Source organism: Podarcis cretensis (assembly GCF_951804945.1).
Source record: "Podarcis cretensis genome assembly, chromosome: 8".
Classification (NCBI taxonomy): Eukaryota; Metazoa; Chordata; class Lepidosauria; order Squamata; family Lacertidae; genus Podarcis; species Podarcis cretensis.
Window position 1 is genome coordinate 20758078 of NC_137177.1, and position 14136 is coordinate 20772213.

Genomic DNA, 14136 nt, shown 5'->3' on the forward strand with positions numbered 1-14136 from the left:
GGTGGGGGGGTGCCATCTTGTCCTTTGTATCAGAAAGCAAACTACCTTCAACCATTGCAGGTGCATTTCAGCTAATACGTGCAGTGCGTGAACTGAATTATTCACGGCACAATCTACTGCCCTGTTCTGGAAAACTCATCCCATTCCTCAGTTAGTTTGACTGCTAGTCAACCTGAGGAGACTGTCATGGGTGGTGTACTGAAGGGCCTGTTCAACAGCAATGTCCTGACTGAAACATTCTCCTCAGAGAGGCTGGCCTGGTTCCATTTTCCAAACGCTTTTAATTTATTCTTGCCTGTGCCTTAAAATAATAATAATAATAATAATAATAATAATAATAATAATAATAATTTATTTATATCCCGCCCATCTGGCTGGGCCTTCCCAGCCACTCTGGGCGGCTTCCATAAAAACCAAAAATACAGTAAAATCACACGTTAAAAACTTCCCTGAACAGGGCTGCCTTAAAACTCTTTGTGTTGGTTTCAGGGTCCAGCTGCTTCAATCTATTCACATGTTTGCCGTTTTATTTTATTGTACAGTTGACTGTGTTTATCGTAAGGCCCCCTGATAATGCAATGTTTAAATAAAAACATAAATTGAAGCACCTCTTTAATCTAGCCTTTGGCACAAGAGATGTGTGCTTTCAGGACTCACCGTATTCCTGGGATGGTAATCTGTTTTAACTGTTTTTAATTCTGAAATTTAAATTGTTGTAGTCCACCCTGGGGCTTGCTGGCAAACAGTGGGTAATACATTAATTAATTAATAGTGACCTGAGGAGTATTTTTTAACTTTCAGTGAGGGGATCAAAATACAGAAAGCTATGCCTAGCCTTCTTTCAAAACTTTCCCAGGAACAGTGCTGAGGGAAACCTCCCCCCCCCCCATGTACTCATCCAAGTCATTGTTACATATTTAGACTCAAGAGAGATTAAGACAAAAGTAAGCCAGATGTCTTTATTAGGCATAATCTGTTCCCTCTCACATACCTTTAATTAAAAGATCTGAAGAAATAGATTTACTGAACAAAATCATTCTAATGAGATTTTGCCAAGGATTACCCAAATTATAGGATTAAATTCATCATTTCACCATTCTCCCAAACACCAGTTTCCCCTTAGTATAATTCAATAGCTTCAGTCTGGAACTTTCAGTTTACCAAGTGAATCTTCTCTCACTCCACACTGAGAAGGAAAAAGAGAGAGAAAGTAGCAGTTAGAACATAAAATGAACTGAACCAGTGGTGCAGTTAGGCAAAACAATGGTCTTATGGAACATCTCTTTTTTAGGTCCTTCGAAATGTCACCTTTTCTGTTTGGGATCCCTCCAGTCCACCATACTGAGTGGAGCTATAGACTTCCACCCTCAAGTCCCACCTGGTGGCATTGCTAGACCAAACAAGCCTCTACTTTAGTAAATTCAGTGAAGCTCCTAATATAATAATTGCTGAGTTTGCTCCCATTCAAGGCTGCAGGGGAAGCCCTGTGATCCCTTGGTGTTCTTTCTTTCTTTCTTTCTTTCTCTTTCTTTCTTTGTTTCTTTCTTTCTGGCCAGGATTCTGAGCACTGCCATTTTTAATTTCCAGAACAGACATGATTATAGTGTTTCTCTGCGGCATCATGAGAACATAGGAAGTTGCCTTATTCCGAGTCAGACCATTGGTCCATCTAGCTCAATAGTATGTACCATGAGTGACAGTAGGGGTTCAGATAGGAGTTTTCCCCAGTCCTGCCTGAAGGCACCAGGAATTGAATATGAAACCTTCTGCATTTAAAGTAGATGCTCTACCACTGAGCTACTTCCCTTCTCCAAATTAAAAGGGCGGCTAGGCCCAACTGCTCCTGTCAGAGACGTCTGATAGAGGTACTTGGCCCAGGCCCACCACAAGCCTTGTCGCCTGAAACCTTGTTTTGCGCATTGATGAATAAATGGAACATGTTGCACAGTAAAATAATTTGCAAGATGCATATTGGGCGACATACACAAAAGGAGTTGTATATCATTTTCTTCTTGTTAATTGCCTTGTGGGGCTTGTTAGGGGTGAATGTTGGTGGGTGGGTGTGTATCTAAGTTTGCTGACAGAAAAGCACAGAACATTTATGAAAGAAGCCCATATGGCTTGCCTCACCTGGTGCGCTCTTCATTTCATACAGGTTTTCCCATTCATGTCAATAGAAGGGGCAATACTACCTACCCATACCCATGAGAACAGAGAAGAGTTGCTTCCACTGAAATGAATGGGTAAACCATTCCAGTTGGGAACTCCACATATATATTTGAATCCCATCACTTGCAAGGGACTGTAGAATTCCAGGGCATTTCTGAAGATCCAATTGGCTGGATCTCATCCAGTTTTAATAAAATAGTCTGTCAGACCACATTCCAATTTTTCATCACTCTAATTTTGTTAGTTTTGTGGTTTTGTGGTTTAGATAGAATCCAACACATTCTTTACTCCACTAGAAGGCCTGCTACTGCCTTCCCCACCAGTGGAGCCAAGTAGAAAGCTGCCAAGTTCTTGGTGATGGCAGCAAAAAATCTGGATTGCTGTGTTACAGACAAACTTTTGAATTGGATCATCTTGGTGGTGAAATGTGGGGAGGGGAGGAGAGAGATAGAGAGATTTGGAACCTCTTATGGGGCACCATATCACCAACATGCTTTTGCAATTGTCAGCGTAGCTCTTTTTGATGGCCTCCATTCAGTCATCCACAAGGAGGAGCATTTAAAAGCTAACTTACCAGGGGGTGAAATCTCTGGCTGTCCAAGATGTCAACAACCCAGGAACATCAATTACTTTCACTTCATTTGGGCCAATTAGGTCATCCGTCTGATCATTGTTGAAGTTTCCACACGCCCCACATACTTGTCCTTTCAAATCTGGACTAGCAGTCACCTGCACCCCTCCAGCTAGGTTCAGGTTTACTTCAACTTGAGGCGAACTCAGGGTGATGACTTCACCAGACAGATTAAGTATTATTGACTCTGTGATTTTGGATGGGATCTGAACTGGCAGCCCATTCACCTGAAACACACAAAACAGTTAAACAGGACAGAGAAAAGAGAAGCATTCAGTGAAACAGGGTTCTCTTCCAAGTGCTTGCCTTCAAACTAGAGCTACAAGGTTTAACTGGTTTAATCTGGAAGATTGGGGATGGGGTACATGTGGCCAACCAGAGGTTGTGGGATTACAACTCCCATCATCTTTTATCATTGGTCATGGTTTTGGGATGATGGGAGCTGGAGTCCATTAACATCTGAAGGGTCATAGGTTCCTCATTCCTGCAGAGTATACTGATTTGTTGATGACTGAGAGCAGCCTTGGGGGCTAGACGCTGCACCACCACATGGAGTGGTTAGGCGAATGCTGCTGGTCCCCATGAATACCATGATTTTTGTGGTGGCAGCCATGTTTTGTTTTTGTTTCTTACCCACATTGTGATGGAAATTCCAGTTCAGATCAAGGGAATGCCCAGATGGAAACCCAGACAAGGAGGGCCCTGGGACAGCATCTTTCATTTTCCAAGGGCACCTAGAACAGCTCTGTTAAGGGCCCCATGTTTGATTACATTTATATCCTACCTTTTCTCCAAGAACCGTATGGTGTTGTACATGATTCTCCGCCCCAGGCCCCTCATTTTAGCCTCATAAACCTTGTGAGGTAGGTTAGCTATCCCACCCCATATTTTTGGAAGCCTTGTAAGAAGCTGCTGCAGAAGAGTGAATGTGACTAACATCATGAGATGAACTGGTGCCTGAATGGTGATACCAAAGGGGCAGTGATTCTTTGGGGAAGCTGAGGCCTAGGCATTTGATCAGACTAATTTTATCCTTGGATAATTGTAGCTGACATAGTAGTAGTGGCTAAAATAGGCTTGCCATATTTCAAAAGGTAAAATTTCTTTTTTAGGAAACCACCATAGTTGTTGAACTTTGGTTTTGTTATTGTTTTTTTAAGGAAGCTTCCTCTTTCTGGCTAGGCCCTGGGTGGCATATTTCAGTTCTGCAAAGCTGGGCTGTTATGGACTCCTTCACAAAGGGAGAGATTTTAGATTTAGATTTGCAGAGTTGGAAGGGACCCTTAGGATCATCTCGTCCAACCCCCTGCAATGCAGGAATCTTTCACCCAACACATGGGACTCAAACCCACAACCCTGAGATTAAGAGTCTCATGCTGAGCTAGCCTCAGAGAGAGAGAGAGAGAGAGAGAGAATGCTTAATGCACACACAAAAACAAAACCCTCCCTGCTCAGAATTCCTTTCCTGACAGATGTGGAGCATTTCAACTCAAGAGATCCGGGGGGGGGGGGCAGAAAACAAAACAGAACCCGGGTTGCCATACGTCCAGGAAATTCCTGACATCTCTTAAAATTCAAAAAATTCCCCCTGGACACCATTTTAGGTGTCCAGTTTGCTGGCATGACCATAATTTTCCAGACGTATGGCAAGCCTAGGCTAAAACATCCAGGACCAAGGTGAAACTGTTCAAACATCCTTGTCATTTTTGCTACTGCTAGGAGGAGTAATGTTGCAACATTGATACTATGAAAATGTTGGTGAGGTTTTATTTGCCATTACAGTACATTTACCTTACGTTGCTTCTTTATTATGGCTGTTAATATGAAATTATTATCGCAGTTGTTGATTTTATGATGTTGTGTTCTCATAAGCCAGTTTGAGCATAATTTTGTGTGTGTGTGTGTGTGTGTGTGTGTGTGTGTGAGAGAGAGAGAGAGAGAGAGAGAGAGAGAGAGGGAAAGTGGCATACAACTAAAGTGGTTGTGGTGATGATGTTTATAATACAGTGACTGACCCAAAGTCATGGCAAAGTGGGGGATAATAAAATAAATATTGTATAAATAAATATTTTAATACGTAAGTAAAACTTGTCCCTTTCTTGGTCAGCTTTTTACTTACCCAGGCCTCCTTCTGTCTATTCACAGTAATAAATAGACCCTCGTAGAAGAAATAGAGCAAGTTGGCAGTGACTACTCCATTGGGTGGACATGACGAAACTTCCACAATCACACGGAACCAATAATCAGAGTTGAAGTCACAAAGGGAAGTCAGTTGAAAGGTGCCAGGAGCAGGGACTTTCCCAGAAAGGCCATCAAAGGTGGATAGCTGAGCTCCAGGCATCAGGGAGCAGCGGGACTCTGTTGGGAAGATAAGTTTGAAAATATACAAGCTGAAGTGTATGGAATTTCAAAAGCCTAAGCCTTCTGGGGCAGGATGAAACCATGCCATTGCCCTCTTCTATGTGGAAGATTTGGAACTAGTAGTTTAAGAGATCTGCTTCCTCCTTAGTCTTCTCTTTACTAGATTCAACATAACCAGTTCTTTTAGACTTTCTAGATAAGACCTTTTATAATCTTTGTTGCTCCCCTTGAAGCCTTTTCTATTTTGTAAATAACCATTTATTGTGGCACTGTGAACTGTGACTCCCTACTTAGAAACATTGGAAACTGCAATAGTCAGAGCCATTGGTCCATCTAGCAATATGTTGTCTATGCTCACTGGCAGTGGCATTCCAAGATTTCAGGCAAGGGATATGATCAAATTTGCAGATGACACCAAACTGGGAGGGGTGGCTAACACCCCAGAGGACAGGATCACACTTCAAAACGACCTTGACAGATTAGAGAACTGGGCCAAAACAAACAAGATGAATTTTAACAGGGAGAAATGTAAAGTATTGCACTTGGGCAAAAAAATGAGAGGCACAAATACAAGATGGGTGACACCTGGCTTGAGAGCAGTACATGTAAAAAGGATCTAGGAGTCTTGGTTGACCACAAACTTGACATGAGCCAACAGTGTGATGCAGCAGCTAAAAAAGCCAATGCAATTCTGGGCTGCATCAATATGAGTATAGCATCTAGAACAAGGGAAGTAATAGTGCCACTGTATTCTGCTCTGGTCAGACCTCACCTGGAGTACTGTGTCCAGTTCTGGGCACCACAGTTCAAGAAGGACACTGAAAAACTGGAACGTGTCCAGAGGAGGGCAACCAAAATGATCAAAGGCCTGGAAACGATGCCTTATGAGGAACGGCTAAGGGAGCTGGGCATGTTTAGCCTGGAGAAGAGGAGGTTAAGGGGTGATATGATAGCCATGTTCAAATATATAAAAGGATGTCACATAGAGGAGGGAGAAAGCTTGTTTTCTGCTGCTCCAGAGAAGCGGACACGGAGCAATGGTTCCAAACTACAGGAAAGAAGATTCCACCTAAACATTAGGAAGAACTTCCTGACAGTAAGAGCTGTTCGACAGTGGAATTTGCTGCCAAGGAGTGTGGTGGAGTCTCCTTCTTTGGAGGTCTTTAAGCAGAGGCTTGACAACCATATGTCAGGAGTGCTCTGATGGTGTTTCCTGCTTGGCAGGGGGTTGGACTCGATGGCCCTTGTGGTCTCTTCCAACTCTATGATTCTATGATTCTATGATTCTATGATTCTATGATTCTATGACATTTCGTGGTTGACCTGGAGTTGCTGGGGATTGAACGACCTTGAAAAGTGCTTTTTTAAAATTTCAAAGGAAGTTCCCATTGGTACCAATGGAGGGCTGAATCTATAATGCCCTGTCAATAAGGAACCCAAGAAAATATAGAGAATCCAACAGTGTTTACCCCTCTGTTCACAAGAACAAGCAATCATCAAAAGTTACCTATCCTGTTGCATCGCATGATGCCATCGATCACCTCGCAAGTTTCTTCTCCTTGGCAAGTGATGGCCTCACACCTGAACCCTCCAACTGCAGTGCAGATGCATTTCTCCTTGCAGTCATTGAGCACCACAGGTTCATTAGGCTAGGGATCAAGAGATAACACTGGTATACAGGGGTACACTGGTACACAGCCTAGGACCACTTGGAAAAGAAAGATTTTCATGGTAAAGGAAACCATCACTGAAAACTTAAGACGAGCTGGACTTGGCCACTGGGCATCGAGACCAGAATACTGTTCCCATGGTGGCCAACAAGAAGCCCTATAGGAAGTCTGCAAGCCGAATCTGAGTACAACAACATTCTCGCTCCAGCAGCAGAGATAGAAGCTAGCCATGGTGACTAATAGCCATGGATAGCTTTCTGTTCTGGAAATATGTCTAATCCTCTTTCACAACCATTCAAGTTAGTGGCCACCACTGCCTCTTGTGGGAGTGAATTCCATAGTTTAACCAGAGATGGCTGACAAAAAGGGTTGTGTATAGGCAATCCAATACTGTCCCCATCACCACCACTGCCTCCCTCTCCACATACCGGGAAATATCTGCCACGCTCAAAGCAGCCACACTCATCCAAGGAGATGCATTTGAGACCATCAAAGAAGAAGCCAGGATCACACTGGCAGCCCTCGACACAGTATTCCGGGCATCGAATGTGGTCAGTCAGTCCAGCACAGTTGGTTTCACAGATGTTGGAACAAGTGGTATAATAACTGTTGGCAGGGCAAGTCACGGCTGCAAGAAAAAGGACACAGAGGGTTAATCGGTGGGTCCCTCATATAGCAGAAGCAGCAGAATTAAACCTGCCTGCTTTGAATGGGCATATGTGATGCTGGCCAGAGCAATGCCAGTCAACAAAAAGACCAGGTCACAGCACCAATGAGATTTACCCCTTGGAGAAGTGGAAGGAAGCAATGGAGGTTGATCCGTTAGAGATGATGAGATGCTAGCCCAACAACCTCTGCCGGCCCCCAAGTGGTCCTTGCTTGCTTACAACACCTTTTTACTTACAACAAGTCGGCAATGGCTCTGCCCGTCATTGCCTCAGGCACCACTTACTGCTAGTTTCCCCGCCTTGTGCCTTGCCTGTCTCAGTGGGTACCAAGCACCACTGGAAAGAAGGGAAAGCAGAATCAAGGGTCTCTTGGTACTCACGGCAGAAGGTTGCACTTCTCCAAGGCTCAATAGTGACCCTGGCCTCCTGGCAGGCTTTCATGTAGCTCTGGAGGCTCTGGCACAGAATCTGTTGGTCACCACCTCCTACACACAGGTCATTGATGCAGTTGTCCAGATATGGCTCGGGGTTCACTATGGCATGGCATGCACTGAATGGACCATTGGATGCAGTGAGGAGCCCACAGGAGCTGGGCTGTTTGAAAGCTTCTTTCTCCTCCTCCGCACAAACTGAGCAGCCCTCTGCACCACACCCATCCGTGCAGGATACACCGAGGACTGGAATTTTCCAGGCGGCACCAAATTCATTCACATCAGTGACCACGGTGCCATCAGGGAGCTGAAGATCGTCACTCTGGTCTCCATTGTAGTTCCCACACAAGCCGCCTATGTAGTCCTGGTAGATGCTGGGAATAGTGACCCTCACGTGGGAATACAGGTCGTAGGTCAGTGCAAAGCCAAAGGTGGAGTCTATTGTGATACTGATCCCATGCTGAAAGATTCTGAGATGCCCAGACAAAAGATTCACAGGGAGGCGTTGCCATACTCCATCCACCTGGATAAATAAAGGGGATTGGCCTACTGAGTAAGGTGTGCTATGCAGAATAAGTGCCAATCTAGCCAAGATGCCATTCACACAATTAGCAGCTGGCTACTTGAAAACATATTGCAAGCTCATATGGAATGGACCTCGGCGAGAAAGGTAGGGTGTTTAATGTTTTTGTGCTTTGTCATAGTCCCATAGTCATCTGCAGCTACTATTTCTGTTGGGCTAGAGAAGGAAAGCTTCCATTCACTCAAATGGGATCTCTTTTCCAATGCAAGAAGCAAACACAGGGAGGGGATGATTCAGATTTGAAAGTTTAGCATTGGGTGGGGGGTGATGGTGATGATGTGTTAGGCCTCCCTACTGCACATACTCACCCAGTAGGGTACAAACTTGGATCAGGCTACCAAATCTGCAATTGACGTCTTAGAACCATTCAAACAGTAGTTATGTGTGTGAAAACTACTTATTCTACTCTGGCCCAAAAAGAAGGATGATGAGCAAATTATCTCCAAAACAATCTTCTAACCCTTAGGGAAATATATCAGGATGATTAGCGGGTGGCCTGATCCTGGCTACAGAGTGAGTAGGAGATGAACGCCCACCCCACCAAGCTTGTCGATTTGGCAGCATGAAGAGACTCACCAGCACTACTCCCCAGTTGTTCCTCAGCAAAACAAGCTGCCTGTCAAGGACCTCCACATAGACCATCCTGGGAAGTGTGATCTCCCCATTGCCCCAAGGCTCATTCTCGATAATAACAACTAAGGGTTTCAAGCTCTGGGTTGGCTTCTGCAGCTTGGTCAAGAAGTAAGTGCAGGTGCCGTGGAAGTTAATGATTCGGCCATCAAAGGACAGATAGAGATCACCAACCACCGAGCAGGTGGCTTTTCCAACTGCGTGGCACTTGCGGTACCCTTCCACCATTTTGCATTCTTCATTGGGGGTGCAGGGAGCGGTAACACACACCACGTTTCCACCAGCCTGGCACCTGCAACGTTCCTCGCAAGTTGGATAGAAATCTTCCAAGGCTGGATAATAGCGTCCCTTGTAGAAGCAGCCACACTCAGACATAGGGACGCAAGTGTCAGAACTCTTGACGAAGCCCTCATTGCACACACAGCCCTCCTCGCACTTCTCCGGGCATTGAGGCGGGACATGCAGGCTGCTGCAGGTCTGGTCACAGGCCTTGGCACAATGTTCATAGTGACTGTTGAGCGGACAGGGTAGGGCTGCAAGTGCAAAACAGAGAGGTTAGCCAATGTTATGCTTTAGTGGTCTCGTTCAAATCTTGCATTTACAAAGCAGTAGAGGCTGGTCCATTCGGGACAATGTGGACCTGCCCCACCAAACCCGGCCTGGCTTTACCCAGCCCCACCTGAGTGTCTTCTTACTTCCAGCCATTGCAGTGGGTGGCAATAGCTGCCTGCCTACTTCCCCTAAGTCTTTGTGTTGCCCCATAAAACCCTGCAAGGAGGAGGATGGGGAGAAAACTAGAATTTGTTGTCTCCGTTTCTCATTGTTTCTGGCTCCAACTGCCTTGCTCACTACGAATCCTGCCATCACTGCTAAGAGAGGATCGATGTGAAGCCACATCACAGGTGCATGGTTGCTAGAGTCACAAACAGGGGATGGTTTGATATCATATTCTCTCACCTTTTCTGGCAGGAGGGGGAACAATAGAATGTGGAATCTTCCTGTCACACTTTTCCAGCAGAGAGCACACTGTATTTTGAATTGGACTATGAACTTTTGCAACTTTAAAGGATGGTTGCTTGGATCTGTCTAAGCCCTGTAGCCTGGGCAAGACATTTATTTGACTAAACGTGTGAGCGTGTGCGTTTATATAGACAATTTGAGCGTGATTTCTTTGTTAAAAGGGAAACATAGAAGGGAGATGATGAAAGACTGTCTGGTGGGCTTGGAGAGTTACCTCTTTCTTCTCTCCTTTCTTCTCCCCTGTTTCTAAACTGTTCTTTTATCTGCACTGTTCCCTCCTCTTATTATCTGCCCCTAGATTCTGCTGGAAATGAACTTGCCCTTCCCAGGAGGAACTGCTTCAAACAATGGAGCACTCACGGCAGAAGGTTGCAGACCTCCAGGGGTATATGGTGACCCCAACAGCTCGGCAGTCTGCGGCATAGCTGGCGATGGCCGCACACATGAAGGCATAGCGTCCCTTGTAGAAACAATAGTCGTAAATGCAATCTTGGAAGGCGCCCTCTTCGTCAACCTGGCCATGGCACTCCCGGAAGGGCCCATCCTTGGCCACAATAAGCCCACATTCCTGGCCTGCTGCACGCTGCTGGGCAGCTAATTCTTCCATCCCTGGGCATTTGGGGTCCACTATCTCCTTGCATTTTGGGTCAATGTTCTCATTTCCACTGCCGCCAAATACTGGCCTATCGGGAATGAGAATGCTCCCAGGCACAAGGGCATCATCTTCAGGGTTCCCGTTGAAGTTTCCACACAGGCCACGCAGGATGTCGGCATAGGTGTTGGGCACCGTGACTGACACCTTGCTGTCCCAGTTAAAGGTCACCACGAGGCCAAAGTCAGTCTCAATCACAGCATCCTGGCCCCTCCTATATAACTTGATTCTTCCTCCAGCTGCGCTATAGGGAAGGAAGGTTAGCAAGCCTTCGACCTAGGAAGACAGGAGAAGATGCTGCTGTTGAAAAAATGAAAAGGATATTTGGAGCTCTTGTTTCCCACCCCCATCATCTCAACAGGAGGTGTGGCAAACTCCAGTCCAGGGGTCTAGTGTGGCCGTGCAAGTCTCTATCTGACACCTTTGACCTTTCTGTGTTCACACACCCAGCCCCAGCCCCCAATTTGCACCCCCCTTGAGTGCTCCTGCCTGGTTGGAAAGCCAAACTCCCACTGGTATATGCCCTAGTGTAGTCCTTCCACAACTTAATAGGAAGGAGGATGTGGTCAGAATTAGTTTTCGTTGGCTCTCAGCCAGTGGACAGTGGCCACAACGCAACAGTCCTCTTCAAATTGCACCAGAGGGGACTAATCATAACCATAATGATATCCCACTGTTAGCCAGACTTACCAAGACTTTGCCAGAATATTGCCTGCTGACTATAATCTCAACATCATACACGTTGACTTGAACACTCCGGGTCCAGGTCACAGCAGTATTACCCCGGTATTCATTCTGAACATAGACGCTGAACCCTTCCAATTCCAAGGGTCCATTGAAAACCTCAGCAAGCACATAGGCACAGGGCCCTTGGAAATCAAATCTCTTTTTGTCAAAGCTCAAGTAGTGGGGATCCCCAGATGCAGAGCAGGTGCTGTTCCCAGTCGGATAGCATCCCCGCACGCCTTTGACCACTTGGCACCGTTCCGTTGGTTTGCAAGCACTAGCTGCACACTCCACCACCCTCCTGGCCGGGTTGCACACACAACGCTTCTGGCACATGTCATCCGCCCAGAAAGCCTCATTAGGGGCATAGGGGCGCCCTTCGTACAGACAACCGCAGCTGCTCTTGGGGATGCATGATCCTTGGCTCAGCACAAAACCCTCAAGGCACTGGCAGCCTTCGACACACACAGCTGGGCAGAGCTTTGGCCCTTGAATTTGGTCATCCATGCAGGTGGCTGGGCAGGCTGTTCCGCAGATTTGGTACTGGCTGTTCGGAGGGCACTCCAGATCTGTAGGGAAGAGAAGGGGTTGGGTGGGTCACAGTGGTGATGTTATGTTGACCCTACTGGCAACATGGACTAACACAGCAGATGTATTCTGAATACAAATCTTGAGAATGAGAGCCTGGTCTTCTGCCCTGCCACCCAGTCCCTACACTGAATGCACTACTGTGCATTTATATTGGATCACATCCCCACTATGCATTCATAGCACTTTTAGACCACTTTAAGAATTATGATTTCCCCTAGAAAATCCTGGCAACGGTGGCTTGTTATTTAGGAGACCGCTCACCTTTAAGACCCCCATCTGAAACAAGGCCCCCTTCAGTTAGTTCATCCCCTTCTTTTCCTTGCTTTGCATACTCACAGCATCCAGAGTCCCTTCTCCAGTCACCAATTTGGGCTCCCTCGCTCTGGCAGGCATCGGCATAGGCTCCCAGGGCATCACACAAGGACTGTTTGTTGCCTTCGGTGGAGCAGACATCAAACACACAGTTTGTAAAGTAGATTGTGGGGGGCACCGTGGCATGGCAAAAAGCAAAGGGGCCATTGGAAACCTTGGTTAGCAGACCACAGTAGGCCTCTGACTCATACTTCTGGGCCTGATCGGATTCACAAGGCTTACATGGCCCATTGCAATCATGCCAGCAAAGGCTGCCAATAGTCGTCACCACCCAGCTTTCACCAAAGGCTGGGATGTTAGGGGCTGTGGTGCCTGCAGGGGTTTCGAGGTCATCACTGGGATTCTCATTATAATTCCCACATAGGCCACCGACAGCCTCCTGATAAGCACTGCTGATGGTGACACGGAGATGGTGACTCCAGTCGTAAGATACCTTCAGCTGGAAGTCCGTGGAAAGTATGACAGAGGTGCCAACCTGCAAAATTTGCAAGCTCCCACCCTTCAGATAAATGGGCAAGTGTGCCCGGATACCATTGACCTGTATTACAGAGGAAGAAGGACACAAGAGGGTAAAATCACCTTTTGCTCATGTGTAGCAGCAGAAGCTAAACTAAACTAAGCTAAGCCTGCTTCTCCATCTATTGGGCTACAAGTTTTGGCTCTTTTTGGATACGATTGGACACCATCTGGATGCCATGAACCTTAAAAACTGCATGGATTTGAACCAAATTGGACATGTTTGTTCCTCAGATTGTTCCTCAGGTTTTCCTCTTTCTTTGGATATGAGTGGCTGCCATTTTGAATCATGGAAGGAACCTTTAGAAGCTGCACTGATCCTTTGGTTTCTTCTGCTTCCCTAGCAATGCCGGGTAAAAATTTGCTGGTGGCTTATATGTAAAGATGTCTCATAGGTCAAGATGGCAGGGTCTAAAAATGTCACCAGTCTTTTGTTTTACAACTTGAACATGTGCAGTAACCATCAGCTCACATGGCCGTCATGAACTCGTAAGTGGCATTGAACTTGCCTTCTGAATCAACTCTGAATCGATCAATACTCACCTGTACAAAACCAATTTCTGATCTGGTCATGGTGATGGTATACCCATAAACCTCAGTTGTCACCACGGTCACATAGGACACTGCTTTGTTCCCCCGGTTTTCATTCTTGGCAAAGATATGGAAAGATGGGAGTCCAAAGGTTTCAGCACGTGTCTTGACAATAGTATAGGTGCAAGTGCCTTGGAAGTCATACTTGCGTCCGTCAAAAGTGTTGTAGTGCGGGTCACCCATTGCCCAGCAGGTAGCATTAGAGGATGGCACACAGTGCGGTTGACCATTTATCATCTTGCACACCATGCCTCTTCGGCACTTTACAATGGTACAGCTGGGTGGTGGTACAACTAAGGACAGGAGGGAGAAAGTTAGTTGCCTGTAAACTTATTGGAGCTGAGGGAAAGCTTCCTACATCTTCATTATTAATATTATTGAAAGAATATCAGGTTTCTAACTTCTGATACACTATTACATCTAATATCCCTAAATGCAGGGATTCAGAATTGGAAACCCTACTTTAAAAATGAAAGAAGAGAATAATAATTTAAAAATTCTGCAAGCAAACAGATGAGGGGGTCA

At 45.9% G+C, this 14136-nt stretch overlaps 1 protein-coding gene across 1 annotated transcript in view; it reads right to left on the reverse strand.

Annotated features, from left to right (window-relative positions):
* Positions 1–466: 466 nt before the first annotated feature.
* LOC307221453 (IgGFc-binding protein-like) overlaps positions 467–14136 on the reverse strand; it is a 30152-nt gene continuing 16482 nt past the window's right edge. Inside the window, exons 12-22 of the mRNA XM_079985873.1 lie at positions 13564–13904; positions 12469–13042; positions 11506–12110; positions 10524–11091; positions 9090–9676; positions 7880–8453; positions 7260–7459; positions 6669–6810; positions 4920–5158; positions 2744–3027; positions 467–1186 (exon numbers count right to left, since the gene is read on the reverse strand). Of these exons, the coding sequence (XP_079841999.1) occupies positions 1177–1186; positions 2744–3027; positions 4920–5158; positions 6669–6810; positions 7260–7459; positions 7880–8453; positions 9090–9676; positions 10524–11091; positions 11506–12110; positions 12469–13042; positions 13564–13904 (4124 nt within the window). The 3' untranslated portion in view covers positions 467–1176. The remainder of the gene's footprint in view (positions 1187–2743; positions 3028–4919; positions 5159–6668; positions 6811–7259; positions 7460–7879; positions 8454–9089; positions 9677–10523; positions 11092–11505; positions 12111–12468; positions 13043–13563; positions 13905–14136) is intronic.